The sequence below is a fragment of the Impatiens glandulifera genome, unplaced genomic scaffold (assembly GCF_907164915.1).
Source record: "Impatiens glandulifera unplaced genomic scaffold, dImpGla2.1, whole genome shotgun sequence".
Taxonomy (NCBI): domain Eukaryota; kingdom Viridiplantae; phylum Streptophyta; class Magnoliopsida; order Ericales; family Balsaminaceae; genus Impatiens; species Impatiens glandulifera.
In genome coordinates, this window is record NW_025919068.1 from 23,832 (window position 1) to 44,287 (window position 20,456).

The 20,456-nt window shown below is 25.9% G+C and overlaps 1 protein-coding gene across 1 annotated transcript; it reads right to left on the reverse strand.

Moving 5' to 3' along the window:
- Positions 1–5,468: 5,468 nt before the first annotated feature.
- Positions 5,469–8,574, reverse strand: LOC124917395 (receptor protein kinase TMK1-like). The gene is made up of 2 exons (XM_047457842.1): positions 6,230–8,574; positions 5,469–6,152 (listed from the first exon to the last, which is right to left on the reverse strand). Exons 1-2 carry the CDS (start codon positions 8,535–8,537, stop codon positions 5,617–5,619), a joined length of 2,844 nt encoding a protein of 947 aa, XP_047313798.1. The 5' UTR covers positions 8,538–8,574; the 3' UTR covers positions 5,469–5,616.
- Positions 8,575–20,456: the final 11,882 nt, after the last annotated feature.

Genomic DNA, 20,456 nt, shown 5'->3' on the forward strand with positions numbered 1-20,456 from the left:
CATCAAGTCCTCTATATTTGCCGGATGTATAATTTAGTGCGGTAATTTCTGACTCGACAAGAAAACACGATCCGAACACGAAAGAATCAGGTTATGATCATTTATTTTTGGGGTTAGGTCGAATTCAAGTCGATTAGTTTAATCTAATTAATAAATATGTCAAAATCGAATCGACCTTAAATGATTCAGAGAAGACTCGTCAACATGTTTATAATATTTTTTTAAAGATTTTTGTGTTTATTATTTCTTATTCATTTATCAATTTTTTTTTAAAAAAAATTCTATAAACGAATTTATAATTTAATTTAATTTTTATTTTATGTTGATGTTATTTTAATATGAAACACAGATTTATGATATTAATTATATAAAATTACAAAGTCGATTCAAATTAATTACTAATAAAATAAAAAGGTTATTTCAACCTGAATTAATAAACCAGTCAGGTTCAGGCAAGTCGACCTCAATTATCCCTATTGGATATATCAGTACTATATACATTAAATAATTCTTATTCACCCAACCGTTTTAATAAATTAATTTTAAAATAACTAATTTTTTGAATTTAGGAATATAGGGTAAAGCCCTCCTTAATTTTGAACGATATTAGACCATGATTGTTGATTTTTTTTAATAATTTTAATTTAGTTAAATATTATTTCACTGATCTCTTAATTAATTATATCATTTAATTTATTAATTAAAATAAAAATAATTTACAAATTATTTTTATTTTGAATTAATGATATTTCAATTTTTTTTTCTTTCTTAAAAGTATTGGCCAAGTCCGTCATTCGACAAATTCTGCACTTGCTAAATGGTTAAGTGTTAAGTGTGTTTGCGGATTATCTATTAAACCTATTATAATCACATTTTAATTTACGAATTATTTTATTAACCCTCAAACAAGGTTGGTTCAAATCGAATTTCATTTACGATACTATACTTAAGGAGTTTCATGTTAAATTTGTGTTTAATAAAATTAGAAATTTAAATTTAAATATAAATACTGAATTTTAAATATTTAATGATTTAAATATTTAAAAATAAAAATATAAATTGAATTAATAAACAAAAACATTTCAACTATTTGAATTATTTAATAATATATTTAAAACTAATATCTATATATATATATCAAAACTATTATACCCTTATATATTAATTTTATTATTTAATAAATTCAGTATATTGAAGTATATAATTTAATATATTAAAATAAAATATTAAAATAAATATTAATAAATTTTTTAACTAATATATTAAATTATTAAATTATAATTTATTAATATAATATAACGTTGCCTATTTTATAATTAGTTTAGATATAATCATCTTATTTTATGAGGTTTAAAATTATTCTCGTAACAATAATATGATGAATTATAATTAAAGAAAAAAATTGTTATACTTATTATGAGAAAAAAATAAAAAAAACATAATATGACTTTAAATATATAGTAATAATTTATTAAATTTAGAAGAGTGGTATTTTAGTAAAAAAAAAATAGAGTAATTAGCTTAAATTTTTTCACTTGTAAAATAAATTTAATATTTAACTTAAATATATTTTCAAGACTATAAAAATAAATTCTTAATTTAATAAATTAAGTGATAAGTTAAGTTATAAAATACAATTACTTAATTTAATTCACACTTTTTAAGTATATTTGTTAACAAATTTGTAATTTAACACAAATTTGACCTTTTTTTTTACTGTAAATGAAAATACAATTCAAATTATTAACTTTTTTTTTATTTATTAAATGTGCTCAATCTTTTAAAATGATTCTTAATTAAATATGTTGGTGGCACACAGAAAAAATGAACTGTACAGCTTGTCCCACGTGATGAGAAACACGTTAACAATTAAAGAACCAAATGGACGAATATAAAATAAATTAAAATTAAAAAAAAAAGACTAAACACGTAAATAAGCATTTGAAATATTCTAGTCAAATAAAATTCACACTAAAACTATTGTTTTCTTCATTTAAGTCCTTCCATTATAAATCTAATTTATTATGAACCATTTTATTTTATTTAGAAATTTAGTTTTCTGTCGGATCTGCGGGCCAGCAACCCAACCAGCTAATAAGTCACTCAAGGACCTGATAATTGGGTACTCATACCACTTACAAAAATGTAAAAAAAAATATGTTTGCTACCATTATTTAAAAAATTATTTTTTAGATTTAAACTAATAATCAAATAAAAAAAAAGTCTAAAATTATTAAGAAATACTTTTTTTAAAATAAATAAATAAATTTAATTAAAACTTTTATTATTTTTTTAACAAATGAGCTGAAATTTGGTCTGCCCTAACCATTGGATTGTTGAGTTTATTTCAGGGTCGGTCATGTTGCAGTACTTTACGCGCAAGAGGACAGAATGAAGCGCACACTGCCATAGGTTTGGAGAAGAAACATAGAAAAAGCAATTTATGAAGTTGCATATTCCAACTTTTATAAGGGCAACTCCAACCCAACTGCAAAATGACCCCCAAAATGGGTTTTTCTCCTCCAACCCACCTCTAAAACAAAACCCAAAATGAGTTTATACCCATTTTCTCTCAGATAAAAACCCAAATTTGAGTATTTACTATTCACATACTCAAAAATTTTTAAAAAAACAAAATGGTCCTCTAACTATATTATTATGTTAATCTTATATATTTCATATTTTATATAATTATTGATATGTTTTTTATGTTTTATTTTTATCATTTTCTTTTTATTAATATTAATATTTTTTAAATATCATAAATTTAATAATGAATAACATTGATAAAAAAAAAACTAAAAAATAACAAAATAATTTAATAATATTTGTTTTGATATCATTTTTTTTATTTATGTAATGTAATTGAGTTTATTTAATAATATTTAATTTGTTTTTTAATAATATTTGCTTTGATATAATTTTATTGTTAGTATAGTATAATTTGTGTTTATTTATTTAATGAGGTTTAATTTGTTTTTGTATGTGTATAAATTATTAATTTATAATTCATTTTATTTAATGAGTGTGATTTTGAAAAATATTAGGATTTAATTTGTAAAGTTGATAAATATATAGGTAGAATTGAAAAGGTGTGTAAAAGGGAATATTCTAAAAATATTCTTTTGAGTTTGAAAATGAGTTTTTGGGTTGGAGATGAATTACTGTTTGATGGGACACTTACTGCATTTTGAGTTTGAGAATGGGTTTTTGGGTTGGAGATGGTCTAAGGCACTCATGTTTTAATATTTAATAGTATTATATGATTAATCTTATTTTTTTATTTTTTATTTTAATATTAAAAATATATTATATAATATATATAAATAATTTTTTATCTTTTTTTTTAATTTCTTATTTCTGTATTATAATATATTAATCATTTATATCTAATTTTATATTATTAAAAAAAATTAATTTGTTTTTTACTGTTTTAGGGACCCAAAAATTTGAATTTGCATTGCACCTCCAAATTCTCCGGACACGAAACAGGAAGACATGATTGTGTGCTGTCACCTGTCTGCTGTCCCTGAAGACTATAATAGAAGAGTCCGTCGGACATATATCATATATGGAAATTCACGATGTTTCAGATTTGAGCAAGTAAACTAGCTAGTTACCGTTTTGTGGGAGAATATTTTTTTATACTAGTTGATTGCGTACTCTTAGAAACAATTAATGATTTTGTTACAGGGTATGGAGCCGACTGACATACAAATAATTTTTCTTGTTGAAGATATTCTTTTGTTTTTTGAGTCGTTAATCTTATTTGGAGAAATAATATATTTATTTTCTTTTAAAAGATGGGATAGAGTTGTCATTTTTGTAGTGTAATTAAGTGATTAAAGTTTTGTTTTTGAATGGGAATGTCGAGAATTGGACTCTTTGAATGAATTCGTTAACTTGATAAAAAAAAATGAAACAATTAATATATGTGAAATTTGCAGTACAAAAATTCAAGAAATCATTTCTTAGAGGAAAGTAGGAGAGCATTAAAGTGTTGAATTAATTCATGAGCATATATGTCGACATATGCAAACTAATTGTCTCCATGATTATAATTGTGACTTGTGAATTGGTTTTCTTTTCATAAAGAAAATATATATTCTAATTTGTATATAACAATAATAATGGAATTGTCTCTAACTTATTATGTTACCACTAAAGCAGGAAGTATAAATGTTTAATATTCTATTCACTGTCCTAAAATAATAATTTAATAATTTATAGGATCACGTAAAATAAATAAATATATGAACTATTCATTTATATAACTGATCTTATGGAAATATAACTAGCAATTAAGTTAAAAAAAAATTATAATTTTAACGTTAAAATATTATATATCTCTATATTATTTTTAAAAGGTGTTAAATTTAGAAAATAAAATTGTTGTATACCCACTCAAGATCGGAATTAACGGTTAAAGTGAAACATTATTACATAGTTGTGCTATCTTCTTAAAATATATCATAAAGTTATCAAATTTAAGCAAAAATTGTTTTCTAATATACAGATTAATTCAATAATTGAAAATATTTTTCTTGTGCCAAAACATCCATACCCGATGATTATACACCAAAGAAAAATTATATATTAAAATAAGACGACGCTTAAAGTGATTTTTAAGTATAAGAAGTTACTTCACTTTTAGAAATTAAAAAAAGTGAATTTCCTATTCTCTTAATTTTTATACCTTAGCATGTGCTTATGATCTCCTTTAATTCTTTTAACATTACTTTTTTTATCTACATTTTAGCTGTCTTGTAAGTGGGTGAGCTTTGTCCCTCCAAAATCCATGAAAATAAGGGAAACCCTAAAGCAAAGGGAACAAAGATTCATTGAATTAAATGATTTAGGTCCCCATATTCCAAAGCCTAAATAATGCCAATATGCCATAATTGGGACCTCCCCTAAAGTCTAATGGCTAAACCCCTCCATTTGTACATTAAAGTCACTAATAATTAACCCACCACCACGAAAGGACACTAAATTTTCTTTTATGCATCGGATGAAATGAATTGTTTTAAAGAAATTAATGCTTTAAAAAAGCAAAAAAAGAACATAATTTGTACTATTATATGGTATTATTTAAGTAAAAAAAATTAGAATCTATGACAGCAAGTTTGAGCTAGCTGTAAATTAAAAAAAAAAAACATGGAGATAATGAAACATTAGATCATTCTATTATATTATATATTGGATGAAAAATAGTATTACAAACATCTAAATTAAAATTACAACTTATATTTACTTGACAAGTTACAAAGTTTATAGACAAAATAAAACAAAATAAGAACATGAAAATGAAAATGAAAATACAAAACAAAATATAGTCAAAAGAGGTTGTAGAATAATAGAATTCCTTCCCATGCTGTGAATTTTTTTTGTGTAAACTATAGTGTCCATTTTGTTTTGATATTTTGTGGTTTCTAATGGATGAATGAACTTTTATTTTTTGAAAAAAATCACAAATATTTCTTATCTTTTCTAGTTTTGCACTAAAACCAAACAAGGAATCATGATCCAAATCAACATCACTTCAAACCTTAACAAAACTAGCAACTAAGAAACAATCAAACACACAATAATGGACACAAATCATCTAACAATATATCACCTCCCATCCAACGAATTAAACGACTCTGCAAATCCATACGGTCGAGTAGGTATGCTCGTTTGCGTGTTATCCATGCTAGGGAGAAATGACGAAGAAGAAGTCGATTCCATTTGACTTCTCCCTTCAAACGCTTGCCATTTCTTAAGAGCCTGCGGCAATGACATGTCGAAGTCTATGCCGTATATGTCGTCGGAGTTCTGATCCGACGGCTTCCAAATCTCCACAAGCGACGAAAGTACATTCACCGCGTGACCCATGTCGGGCCTCTGGTATGGCTCCCTGGCGGAACAATGTCCCGCCAGCTCAGCCACCGTGCTTATACTTGCAAACACTTCATCCTCGGTCGCGTCTATGGAAGGGTCAATCGCTTTCCTAAAACCATCCTTGTTAAGATGGATTCTTCGGAACCATGTTACTAGATGCATACTCTCCTCCGGTTGGCTCTCGTCCAATGCTTTCCTTCCCGTTATCAACTCCATCAAGATTACTCCAAAACTGAACACGTCGACCTTAGTTGTAACTCGGCCAGTCACTACAATAGAGTCAAAAGCGTTTATTGTAAATCCAAATATGAATTGTAAATAAAGGGCAGGTGGGCGAAAGAAATACCTGCATACTCGGGAGCAAGATAACCGAAGGTTCCGGCTATTCGAGTTTCAATGGAACCTTTCCCTTCGGGGGCGAGACGAACTAGACCAAAATCCCCAACCTTTGCCCTCATATCATCGCCAAGAAGAATATTGGAAGGCTTCAAATCTCTATGAATGAAGCTTTGATGAGCCAAATTATGAAGATATTCAACTCCTCTAGCCACATCCAAAGCTATAGTCAATCTTCTTGTCCATTCTAACGGTTTAATTCCTTCAACCGCCCAACTAAACAAATGACGGCTAAGTGTTCCTTGAGGCATGTATTCATACACAAGCAACTTCTCATTTCCATCCAAACAATAACCTAAGAGAGCCACCAGGTTCCTATGTCTAACCTTAGTCAAAACCGCGATCTCCGACTTGAACTCCGACAACCCTTTACCCGTAATAACACCCGATTCCATCCTCTTAACCGCAATTTTTGTCCCGTCGTGCAATTCCCCTTTGTAAACCGTGCCGAAACCGCCTTGTCCCAATATGTTTTCTTTGCTAAAGTTGTTAGTAACGTTCTTCAACACTTGGATTGAAATTACCATGTTACCCGTGCTCTCCCCCATTTGAATGTTGTCCCCGCTTTCACTCCCGGGAAACGCGTGCGTTTCGCTCATCGCACCCACGCTCACGCTCGAGCCCGCCACGGTTATCTTCACGCTGTCGTTGTCTGATCCCGAGAAGCGGGGGTGGATTACCATCGCGTTTGGGCTCTGAACTTGGCCGAACCGCTTTTGTTTTCTCTTGTAGAAACAAAAAACAGTTAAACCCACGAATAATGTCAAGATGATAGCACCGAGAATCGAGAGCACGACGATTCCAATCCAATTCTTGGACTGTTCTGACCCGTTTCTCGACCCGGGTCCTTTTTTAGACCCGTTGTTATCATTCGACGAAGATCCGGGTGTGGCGGAATTATCATCTGGCTTTCCGATATCGGGATTACCATTTGTGTTCACGATCACATTGCTCCGAAAAGATGGGATTTTCCCATGAAGGCGATTGTTCGATACGTCGATTTCGGCTAGGGATGGCAATGCAGAGAGCTCTTGCGGGATGGTGCCCGTGAAATTGTTATCGGCAAGAACTAGCCTTTGAAGGGACTTGAGCGAGGCGAAATCGGGCGAAATTGACCCGTTTAGACCCATTTTTTCGAAATTTACTATAGTAATATTCCCGTTGTTACAAGTTATTCCGAACCAATTCAAACAAGGGTCATTTCCCTTCCAATTCTCGGCTAATCTTTCTGGATAACCCGTGGATTTGGCGATGGATAGCAATGTGTTCACACGCGGGTCGCAGTCAATCGGTTCGGGCAGGCAAAAGCTGTTGGTATCGTCGGATAAATCGAGAGAAACCGAATTCGCAAACTTAGGAGTTGGTCCTTGAAACAAGTTATTAGTCAAATTGACAATCTTTAAGGAAGTGAGATTCATCAAAGACAGAGGAATAGGACCGGTGAAGTGATTATCCCTAAGGCTTAAACTCTCCAAATTCATCAAACCCGAGAAATCAGGCAATGGACCCGAAAACCCGTTTGAGTGAAACCAAGCTTCTTTTAGAAACGTCATGTTCTGAATAACATCTATATCTCCGGTGAGCTTACTATCACTCTTTTGCCCGTTCACCCAAATGGATTCAATTTGTGAACCGGAAAAGCTAGATGGTAATCCTCCATCCAATGAATTGAAAGCCAAATGCAGATTCACAAGACCCGGAAACTCATCCGGACCAAAGAAATCGGGTAAATTTCCAGTGATGTTGGCATTATTCGCCGAGAAATTCTGCAACGTCGAGGCATCACGGAGACTTTCGGGTAACTCCCAAGAAGAAAACGGGTTATTATCAATCTCAACAGATTGTAGTGACGTCATGCCGGAGAAGAAATCAGAAGGAATTGAAGTAAACTGGTTATTACTAAGCATTATAACTTGTAATGAAGTAAAGTTTCTCAAAGTGGGTAATGGCCCTGAAATGTTGTTCCATTGAAGCTCTAATCTCTCAAGTCGAGTTAGATAAGAGAGATTAGGGGAGAGAGTACCTTGAAGATTCTGATGCCCGATTTGAATACGGGTGACCCGTTTATCATCAGAGCAGCTAATATGTTTCCAGTTGCAAGGATCTGGGTCGGACCAACCAAGTTCCGGAGACGGGTTTAAGCTCTTCTTTAAAGATATCATCACATCGGAATCTGTTGGGTTAGTCTGAGAATGAACCGAGATGAGGATTGAAGAAATTAAGGCAAGAAAGAACCCTATCCCCGTTGGAATTTTCATCACGATAAGCAAATTTGAAGTGAGAGATAGAGAGGAGATCAGAAAGAAGGATCCACTTTTTCTGGTATAATGTTGTGGGAAAGTTTTAAAGGTTGAGAAAAAAAGTATTTGATTTTGGAGGTAGAAGACGAAGAACATGGAACATGGTTTTGTTTAACGTTTGTGTGTTGTGTGTGTGTATGTGTGTGTGTGAGAGAGTGATATGGTGATGGGAGAGAGGAGTGGAGAGGAGAGGAGAGGGGGGCTGGGCGATGAGTGGATGCACATGGTAGTGGGGCCCACCATGGTACATCTGAAAACTAAAAATGGCTGTCAGTTGGCAGCTTAAGAGCTGGATTCTTCTTTTAGGAGCTCAAAGTAACTGTAATTATAACCATATTAATCATGTTTTATTACATTTAATTAATCATACTTTTCGTTTAAGAACATGTTTGATTCCTTTGAGATATAATGAATGGTCAACTGTAATTTGACCGAATTCATTATCAGTGATAACACTGTATAGTCATTAAAATGTATCATATATTCGTTATCAGTGATAACAGTGAAATCAAAGTCTTTCTTAATCAGATTTGGTTTATGTCATGGGTTTTGATTCAAAATCTTGTTTAGTTGGAACAGATTTCTGAATTTTCTGAATTTTTATAGTTTGTAGCTCATACCCTCAGATTGTCTTGATAATCATTTATCGAGTTCGTGTTCGTCTCCTTCTTAGCAGCAAAAGAGATGAAATTACCGAATTTAAGGTTATTTCCAATAAAGAGTCACTGAAACAAATTTTTAAGTTAGAGACACTCTTAAAGACGTTTTTTCATTATTTATACGAGTTTTTCATTTTTTTGACATACAGATTATCAGTTATTATTTGACAAAACATCTATGACATTGCTTATCAACCCTTGATAAAGAACATCGCTTAGACTATTTGGTAGAGATTTCTCAAACACCGTTTGATTGATTTGTTCGACTTGCTCTAATTGTTAGAGATTTTTGGAATCACCCTCAATAAATTAGGAGATTGTTCGGTTTTCGTTATTCTAATTTTAATTATTACAAATATGTCATATTATTTAATACTTAAATTTTTATTTAGTTGTTTATGACTTGTTAACCTTATTTTACAATTTAATTTTCGATAAATAACTTGCTGTTTGAATTAATTATTATTTTTTAAAATAAATAAATAAGCAATTACTAAATTAAACAAAATTTAAGTTTACTATAAACACAACTCTAGTTTATAAGTAAGACAGCTACACTAAAGGCTTGTTTGAGGTTAGTTATTTATGAGTTTTCAATGAGTTGTTTTTTTAGATATAAAATTTTAATTAGTTAAACTATAATAAAAAAAATTAAATTTTATTGAAAATAAAGTAATCTTATTTTAGTTAATGAATTAAGTAATTTGAGGATTAAAAAGTATATAATTAGATATAACAATATTTAGTATAATTCTCAAATAACCTAAATCAAACTAACTTATAAATAATAATAAAAAAATACATAACATGTTTTTTTCATATGCATATTAAATCGAATCAAATTCGATCCATTTGACTTTTTTTTAACTAATTTATATATTTTACATATTTAATTTAGTACAATTTAAAATTAATTATTATAAACTTGTACTATCAATCTAGTAATAATTTTAGTAATTTATTATTATATATGTATATTAGTATAAATATGTGCATGTACTATTAATCTATTATTAGCAATAATTCAAAATAATTTTTTTAGAATTTTTATATTATACTTAAAATTATTAACTTATATATAGTTAAGTTTTTTTTTGTATTTAACCAAATTGTTATAAAAAAAAAATATGTTAACTAATTTTTTTAAATTAAAAGTCACATTCATAATATTTTAAAAAGTTAAATTATTATATAAGCTAGAAATATATATTATTATTTACATTTACAATTACAACTAAATTGGTCAGGGGTCACTCGATTAAAACAATTGTACTGTTAGCAATAAAAAAGATTAAAACAATTGTACCGTTGTAGAAAAAGGACAGTATTTTAATGCCAAGGATTATTTGAATAACCATACACTATTATAGGACTAATAGATATAATATAATAATATATTTAAAACTTATTTAAATAAAAAAACAAAAAACAAAAAATTAGTTTGTTTGAAATGATTTCTAGTGCATTTATTTTTGTTTGAAATAGTTAGGTCTTTTCAAAATAAATAACCTAACTCCAAGTATAAACAATTTTTATTTTACGGTCAAAATTTAAACTGTCTTTATAATTAATTTAAAATCATTGATCATTTAAAATTACAACTAGAGTGTGTTTATAATATTTGGATTATAACATATTTTGACTAGTAATTTTTTTTTATCTTCCAATCAAATTACATTCATTCTTAAGTCTTAATTCATTCTCACTAAAAAAAAAAATAATCACTCTTTTGGTGTAAGTCTGACTGATTCTAAGTATATTAAGAGTTTTGTAAAACAATATCATATTTTATATTTTGTAATGTATATCATATTATTTATATTTAAACTACATGATTATATTAAACATTTTCTCTTCTCAATATCAATATTTTATTATTATTTAGAGATTATTTTGATAATACAATACAAACACATAATATTTAAATATGGAGGAGACGAACGAGTAACAATATCATCGTCGTCTTAGTCTATAACATCGTTGTTGGGAAATGAAATATTGTAGACGTGTCGTCGTTTGAGAATGAAGTTGAAATAGTCATCTCAAGACGAATGTAAAAGTTTTGCCTGTAGTAAAACTTGGAAAATAAAAATGGATATACTACATATAAATGAAATTTGTGCATATTTTCAACACAAATTAACGATTTTATAATATTTTAAATGATTTTAGATATTTAAGGTATTTTAAATGATTTTAGATATTTAAGGTATAAATTAAAATAAAATAAATATACCATAGCAATTTTAAACAAAAGTAAATGCATATAAATAAATTTTCAAACAGAAATAAGTGTATAAAAACAATTTTAAATTAAATAAAAAAAGTATAATGAACAATTTAAAAGATGATCATTTATATGGAGATATTTTAAACTTAATTGAATGTATTATTAGCCACATTATTTTATATATAATGAAATCATAAAAAATTATATTATTTGATATAAAGAATTTAAATGATATTGATATTTAATAATAATAAATAATATTTTAATTTATAAATTGATGAAATATGTGGAAAGCTTTGAATTATTTGAAAATTATTAAATAACTCGAATATATAGATTCAAATAGTAGTTTGTATCTACATTCTAGATCATTGTAGGATGGTTTGAAATTTTTTTTTATTTTATTTTATTTATGTCTAGGTACTTTCTTAAATGATTAATTTATTAGTTTTAGAGACTTGTGTTTTTATTGTTAAATTTAAACTACTCTTATTTATATCTTGTATTATTTATTTTATTTTATTTAAATAATAATATTATAACATGAAAAATGAATAAACAAATTAGCTCAAATCCAAATATTGGAAGAGATTTTGTATTTTCTATCTAGTCTATATTTATTATATAATTGTAACTCCTATCAATGTCTAGGTAATCTTTTTCATTGTCCCTTCAATGAATTCTCTTGTGTCATGAGAATTCTTCATTCTCTTGTTATTATTATTTAGAAATGAATTAGTTGGTGTTTTGTGAAATTTTTTACAATTTAGTCATCTCAAATTTTATAGTATTTTTTTTAGTTTGGACAATATTTTTTTATCATTATTACGTCGTTAATGCTCATTTACATTAAATGTTTTGATTGTTTTCTAGTCCCTTCTAGTTAGAAAAATAAGATCACCCGAAAGCAATCTTTTAATATAGAAATGATCTATGAAATAAAATTGAGGGAAAAATGAGAAAGGGAAAGAAGTGACACGATTTTATTGACCGAAAAAATAAAATAATTTATCTATTTTTTTTTTCTCTAACCATATAGTGATGTCATATCACATGTTTTTTGCCATGTCCTCTCCATCAAATTATCTCTCAGTGTTACTCCTATTTAATTACTTTTGTTAGGTAATTAAAGAGTTTTCAAAGTTGATTAATAACTTTTAAGTGTCTTATATGATCATTAACTTTTAAGTTAAATTATTATATAAGCTAGAAATATATATTATTATTTACATTTACAATTTCAAATAAATTGGTCAAGGGTCACTCAATTAAAACAATTGTACTGTTAGCAAAAAAAAAATAAAAAATTAAAACAATTGTACCGTTGTAGAAAAAGGACAGTATTTTAATGTCAAGGATGATTTGGGTCGGGTTATTTTTGGATTTTAAAAAAAACACAATCAAAATTAATTTTTAATCGATTACTTTTTAATAATTACATTATTCATTTTATTAATCAAATATTAAAATGTTTTTTTATTTTAAATTATAATTTTTTTATTTTATTTATATTTATTAATACCCTTTAAGTCATTTTACCAAAAATAATCATTTCAATATACTATATTATAAAATATTATAGGACTAATAGATATAACATAATAATATATTTAAAACTTAGTTAAACAAAAAAAATAAAAAAATAAAATATTATTTTGTTTGAAATTGTTTTATATATATTTATTTTGTTTGAAATTATTTCTAATACATTTATTTTTGTTTGAAATATTTAGATTTTTTCAAACCATACAAAATAAATAACATGGAGTACTCCAAGTATACAATTTTTATTTTACGGTCGAAATTTAAACCTTCTTTATAATTAATTTAAAATCATCCATCATTTAAGATTACATCCAGATTGTGTTCCTAATATTTGGATTAGAGCTTATTTTGTCTAAAAAATTTCTTTTGTCTTCAAATCAAATTACATTCATTCTCAAGTCTCAATTTATTCTCACTAGAAGATAATCGCTCTTTTGATGTAAATCTTATATAGCAGACATATTCGAGTATATTAAGAGTTTTGTATTACGGTATCATATTTTATATTTTGTAATTTTTATCATATTATTTATATTTTAACTATAGAATTATATCGAACATTTTTTCTTTTCAACATCAATTTTTTATTATTATTTAGAGATGATTTTGATGATACAATACAAACACATAATATTTAAATATAGAGGAGACAAACGAGTAACAACATCATCGTCGTTTGAAAATGAAGTTGAAATATTCATCTCAATACGATTGTGAAAGTTTTGTCCGTAATAGAATTTAGAAAAATAAGAAATAGATATACCACGTATAAAATAAATTTGTGCATATTTTCAACACAAATTAATAATTTTATAATATTTTAAATAATTTTATATATTTAGCGTATAAATTCAAATAAAATAAATATATAAGAGCAATTTTAAGCAAAAGTAAATGTACACAAACCTATTTTCAAACAAAAATAAGTGTATAACAATTTCAAATAAAAAGTAATGTATAATAAATAATTTAAAATATATTATTTATACACAAATATTTCATAATATATATTGAAATCATAAAAATTATATTATTTGATAGGAAGAATTTAAATGTATTAATATTTAATAATAATAATAAATAATATTTTAATTTATAAATTTATGAAATATGTGAAAAGTTTTGAATTATTTGAAAATTATTAAATGACTCAAATATATATAGATTATGCACACACTACACAAAAATAATTTTGATAGATGATTGAATGAAATAAATAAGCAGTTATATTTGACTTTGTCAGGCTAAGTAGTCTATCTACATTCTAGATGTAGGTTGTTTGAAAAAAAAAATATTTTTTTTAGTTCTTAAATGGTTAATATTGTTGCATTTCGGATATGTCGATTCAAACGATAAAATCAATCTGTTTTTTTGTTTTTTTCAAATATGTATTAAATTCAAACTAAATTTATTCTATTAGTAATTCAATCCATTTTATTAAATAATACAGATTGAATATGAACTAGATTAAATACGGTTTTGACCATTCAAACTAAAAGTATTTATATATTTGTAAATGTTAATTTGAAATTATTTAATAACTTTAAATTAATTAGATTATTTATATCCATTTGAATTAAATTTTATCAGAATTTAATCAAAATTGAAATAGTTAATCCAATTTTGTAATTCGGATTCAGTTCGGATTAATTAGTTGGTTAAATTTTCACCACTTGAATTAAGAAAAAATTAATTACTTAAATTATTTTATTATTTATTGTTTAATATGTTTAATTATAAAGAAATTGTATTAAATTTGTAATGTTATAATTAAGTTTGTTAATTTATAATTTGAATCTGAAAAAAAAAAAATCTTGTTAACTAAACGATGCACAAATAAGTAAAAAAAATATATTATATTGAGGTGAAATTAATTTAAAGAAAAACAAATTGAAAAGTATATTTTTATTTAGATAGTTTGGAATTTGGATAATCCTAATACAATCTGAATTTATCCGATCCGGACTCAATCCGATCTGATCTCAATCTAATCTGAAATATCCAATACGAATTTAGTATTTCGGATTCGGATCGGATTGGATTTCCGATTAATTCACCCAATGCTCACCCCCTAATTTCGGATGTAGTTTATGATTTTTAGACCCTTGCATTTTTGTAATGTTTATATTGTTAAGTTTGATCGACTTTTATTTATATCCTACTGCATTAATTTTTTTATTTAAATAATAATATTATATTATGAAAAAGTGAATAAAAAAAATTGGCCCAAACCGAAATATGGAAGAGATTTTGTATTTTCTATCTACTCTATATATAATTGTTACTCCTACCAAATTCTAGGTAATCTTTTTCATTGTCCCTTCAATGAATTCTCTTGTGTCATGAGGATTCTTCATTCTCAGTTATTATTTAGAAATGAATTAGTTGGTGATTTGTGTAACGACGTTTTATAATTTAGTCATCCCAAATTTTGTAGTGTTTCTTTAGTTGAATAATACTTGTGGCGAAATCTGATTGACTGGTAAAATAAAATAATTTTTCTGTCATCTTTCCTTGCACTATTTATTTTTCTAAACATTAGATAATGTCACATATCTCTCTCACATTCTCTACCTCAAATTATCTCTCAATGTCACCACTCTTTAATTACGTTTATTTTCTTTAAATATTCTTATTAGATAATTATTAAAGAGTTTTCAAAGTTGATCATTAACTTTTAAGTGTCTTATATGTATTATCTAGTAATTTATATGAAATTTTAATTATTTTCATAATATACATATAAATGATTTGTCTTTTTTTTTTCTTTTTTCTTTTTAATTAGGCTGACTTGATACTGATTTTTTTGAAAGACATTGACTCATATTGAATGTCTTTGAAAAAACATGAATCAATTTCATAATTGTTAGATTTAATGTGTGGTTTTATTTTTTCCTTTTTTTGTTTTTGTTTTTTTTTTATAAATTGTTACCAATTTAGTTTGTTGTCATGTAATGGGGGTGATAATGGTGATTTGATTTGCTATCATGTTTAGTTTATAATATTTAAATAAATTATTTAATATATAATTTTAATTACGGTAAATTATAGAGAGCGGTAAAATATTGATAGGAATATGTAGGGAAATGATGTGTCATTTTCCCATTTGATTGAAATTGTTAAAATTCTCTCTCATATTACATTTTCAATTCAATGGAAAAATGACACATTATTTCCCTACATATTCCTGTTAATATTTTACCGCTCTCTATCATTTCTCTTTAATTATATATATTTATAAAATAAGGTAATAGTGGATTTAATGTGGAAGAGGTGTAATTAAAATGTTAATTAATAATTTAGAGAGAGAGAAATGTGGGTAGTTTAGGAATGTGAATGAAAATGTGGATATTTTGAAAAAAATGTTTGAAATGTTGGTAAGACAGGAATTGATTCGAAAATGAGGAAGGAAATGACTTGAGTGCAATTTGGCTGAAAAAATAATAAAATTTCTTTTTTCTCTCTTCATCATCTTTTTTTCAACTATTGAGTGATATAGTAACACATTATTCTTTTCATATTTTATCTCTCAAATTCTCTCTTCTATCTCTCCATACATTGTAATATACAAATATTGTATAATTAAATTAATGGACGATGATATGTACATTTAAAATTTTTGTTTGTTAAATAAAAAATATTAATAAACTTCTAAATATATCCAAATTAAGTTATATATTAAAATATTATCTCAAATAAATCTACACAAATGAAGAAAAAAAATTAAAATCTAAATAGATGTAAAGATGGATATAAAGGGCTGGTTTGGAAGCACTTTCTGAACAAGCAAATGTTGATATTTCTTGATTTATTTTTATGAAGTATCTCAAAAAATTAATTATTTAAATGAGATAATATTTTTAAAATAAATATTAACTAGATATATATATATATATATATATATTAATTTTTAAATTTATTTAAACTCATATTCATTCATTCGGTTGAAAATATTGTATAAATAATTAGTGGCTAAGAAGATTGGAGAAAATCAAGCTCTATAAGTGATCGTTTGATTTTGGATTCTTTTGATATTTTTTTTAGTTGTATAAAAATTCTCTTAATCCCATAATAACATTATTCTAACCATTAAATTATTTAAATTATCACCTAAAATACATTTACTTTAATTTTATCAAATAAAAATTTTAAATACAAAAAACTATTTTAATAATTTATTTTAAAATTTTAAATACAACTAATATACATTTACTTTAATTTTTTTATATTTTTTTAAATTAACAATAATAAAAAACTCACCATCTAATTATATATTTATAAACTTAATAATTTTTATTCAAAATAATTTAAATGTTTTATTAACTTAATTTTAAATATTAATAAATTATTTAAATTAAAAAATAAATTATTTTAAAACAGATTATTTAGATATATTAGTTTCAATAAATTTTATATTAATTTTAAATTATCTAATTTTATCTCCTTAATTTATTTCTTATAAAAAAATTAAAATTAAAATTATTAATTCTTTTTAACTATTATAAACTAAGAAAATATATAGTATTATCAATTTTTATTACGGGAAGTCTCTAAACTCATTCATATATTTTTATTTTGTTTTTGTTAATATTTTGTATCTAACAAATTATAATTAATTATTTAGAAAAATAATATAATATAATATTATTTTAAATAATAATTATAAATAAAGTGAAGAGTTACCTATATTTTAACGTGTGAGTTTAAATAAATATTTTGATCGATTAAGTTACCGAAATAATATATATAGAAAGAAAAATGATAATGGTTGATAATTTTGAAATTTTGGTATTTATATATAAATAAAATAAAAAATAATAATTTAAAATAAAAAATATTTTATTATTTGAATTAATAGATTAATTGATTTAATGGATAAGAGATAAAATGAAGTGATTAAAAAATTAAAAATAAATAAATTAAAATAAGTGATTAAAGAGAAAAAAAAAACGATAAAAATTATAAAAGGACTGATATGAGAAATAATTTGGGAGAGAGAATGAGAAAGAAATGACGTGACATTGCTTAATTGATTGAAAAAAATGAAAAAGTGCGGGTAAAGAGAAAAGAAGAGGGAAATTATTTATTTTATTTTTTCGAATTAATAATAATATACTTTCCCATTCCCTCATCCAAATTCTTTCATTTTTCAAATTATAATTTTAATACTGAAATTATAATTAGAGAAAGGATATGAGAAAAAATTTATTGTATAAAAAACTCTGAATCAAACACCCAAAATAAAGTTATTTTTTTTTAAATACCATCGAAATCTTTAAAAAACAGAATATCAAACGAGCTCTAAGAGGGGCCAGTCATTGGTTGGTGGGGTCCAGTTGACAACGTTTTTCTCTTGTCATGTGTTGGAGAGAATCATGTCCGCTGGATATTCACACGTGGCATAATCTCATTGGTGGTGGTTTATTTATTCTAAAGGTAAAATCTTCAAGCCACGGAATTGGTGTGACTCATCCCACATTCCCACCAATGAAATGTCAATACATTATTACACGTCACTAATCCACACTATCTAATTCTAAGACTATCAATTTCTCCTTATATATTATATATGTATATTTCAAATATGTCTAAGACAACCCATAAGAAACAAGTGAATATTATCATCATCAACAAAATATCTCATCCATTTTCAATTGAAATTGCAGTTACTCCGTCAAACTTTTCAATTACCTGTTTCCGTATAAAGTCCCCGGAAATCGACGGAACCATGGTGATTATGTAGAATTCTTGTTTTTTTTAAGCTTGGGCCAATCGCCATTCTCACAAATCGACAATCAGAGTGAAATCGTTCTGGAGCGAGGAAGAGGCCGGAATCGGAGTGGCGCCGGTGGAATCGGAGGATCTAGAGTGGCGCCAATGCAATCGGAGGAACAGAAAGAAAAAATAGAAGAAGAAAGAAAAAATAATCGAGCGCTTTGAGCAAAATTAAAAGATATCAACGAGAGTGTTATCGGAATCTCTCGAAGATAAATTTTAATTGAAATTCACCGAGTAGAAACTAAAGGCTCTCAGAAATAAAAGATATCAGCGAGAGCGAAGTGCTGCCCTCGGTGATTTTAATAAATATCAGTGAGAGCGAATAAATGCTCTCGGTCTCGGTGAAATATTTATTTTCGAGAGCTTTCAATCACTCCCGGTTACCGTCTTCGGTGATTATGTCTTTTCTACTAGTGTCTCGACACGAAAATCCGGACACTTTAAAATTAAAAATTATTATATATATTAGTTAGTTAAAAGGTAGAACTTATATTGTTAAGAATGTCTCACGTTTCTGAATTTAGTGTTGAATTTAAAATATAAAGTCTTATTAGCCTAGTTTGTTAAATTGTTATACTTGTTTTGTTAGGTTGCAAGTTCGATACATACATACAACCTTTTTAATTTTATTTTTAACCGTTTTAAATTTATTGGCAGGTCAACCCATTATCCGACCTAAATATTCATTTACTCTCACATATATGTATTCAAATTAATTAAAACTATCTACTCGACAATCCAGACACTTTGAAATTAAGCATTATTATATATATATAGATTAATTAGTTAAAAGTTAAACTTACATTGTTAAGAATGTTCCACGTTCATCAAATTTGGCGTTGAATTTAAAATAAAAAATCTTATTAGCCTTTTAGATTAAATAATTGTACTTATTTTGTTAGGTTGTAAGTTCAAAACATATATATAACATTTTTACTTTTATTTTTAAACGTTTAAAATTTATGGATAAATCAACCCACCACCGTCCAACCCAGTATCAATTAATATATATATATATTCTAGAAATTTAAGTATTACATTCAATTTTTCTCTCTTTGTTTTAACAATAATTCTAATTATAAGATCATTATGCTTACAATGGAGAACTTTATTTTGATGACTGTGAAGTTGGTCTAACAAAAAAAAAAAACTAGAATATAAATGGGTTTATTATAAAAAAGATATTCTATTATTATTATTATATATTTTAAAAACATTTATTTTATTTCAATTATTATTTTTTGAGATATTATTTCATGTATTTGAAATATTTATTTTATTTCATTTATTAAAAACTTAAAAAATCTAAGTATTAAATTATTACTGCAACTGAATTATAAATAATATTTTGAATTTGAATATGTGGGTAAAATGGTTCACACACAACTAAATCATTAAAAAATTGCCAATCTTTCAAAGTTATCGATTTAATCTGTTATAACTTATAACCTAATATTTGTATGGTGAGAGATTAATATTATACTTTTTTTTTGTAGATAACTTACATTTAAATATATTATTTTTTAAAATATTTAACTTCGATATTGTTCTCCTAATTAATTAATTGAATTTCTTTTCAATAAATTTGTGAAAAAAATGAACAGGTTCGATCCATTATATGTTATCCGAACGGGCTTGACCCTTTATAAATCAGGAAGGTTTGGG

Coding starts and splice junctions, on each gene's coding strand:
- LOC124917395 (XM_047457842.1), bottom strand. CDS start 8,537: ATGAAAATTCCAACGGGGATAGGGTTCTTTCTTGCCTTAATTTCTTCA. Junction 6,153..6,229: donor TCTTGCTCCCGAGTATGCAG/GTATTTCTTTCG, acceptor ACTCTATTGTAG/TGACTGGCCGAGTTACAACT.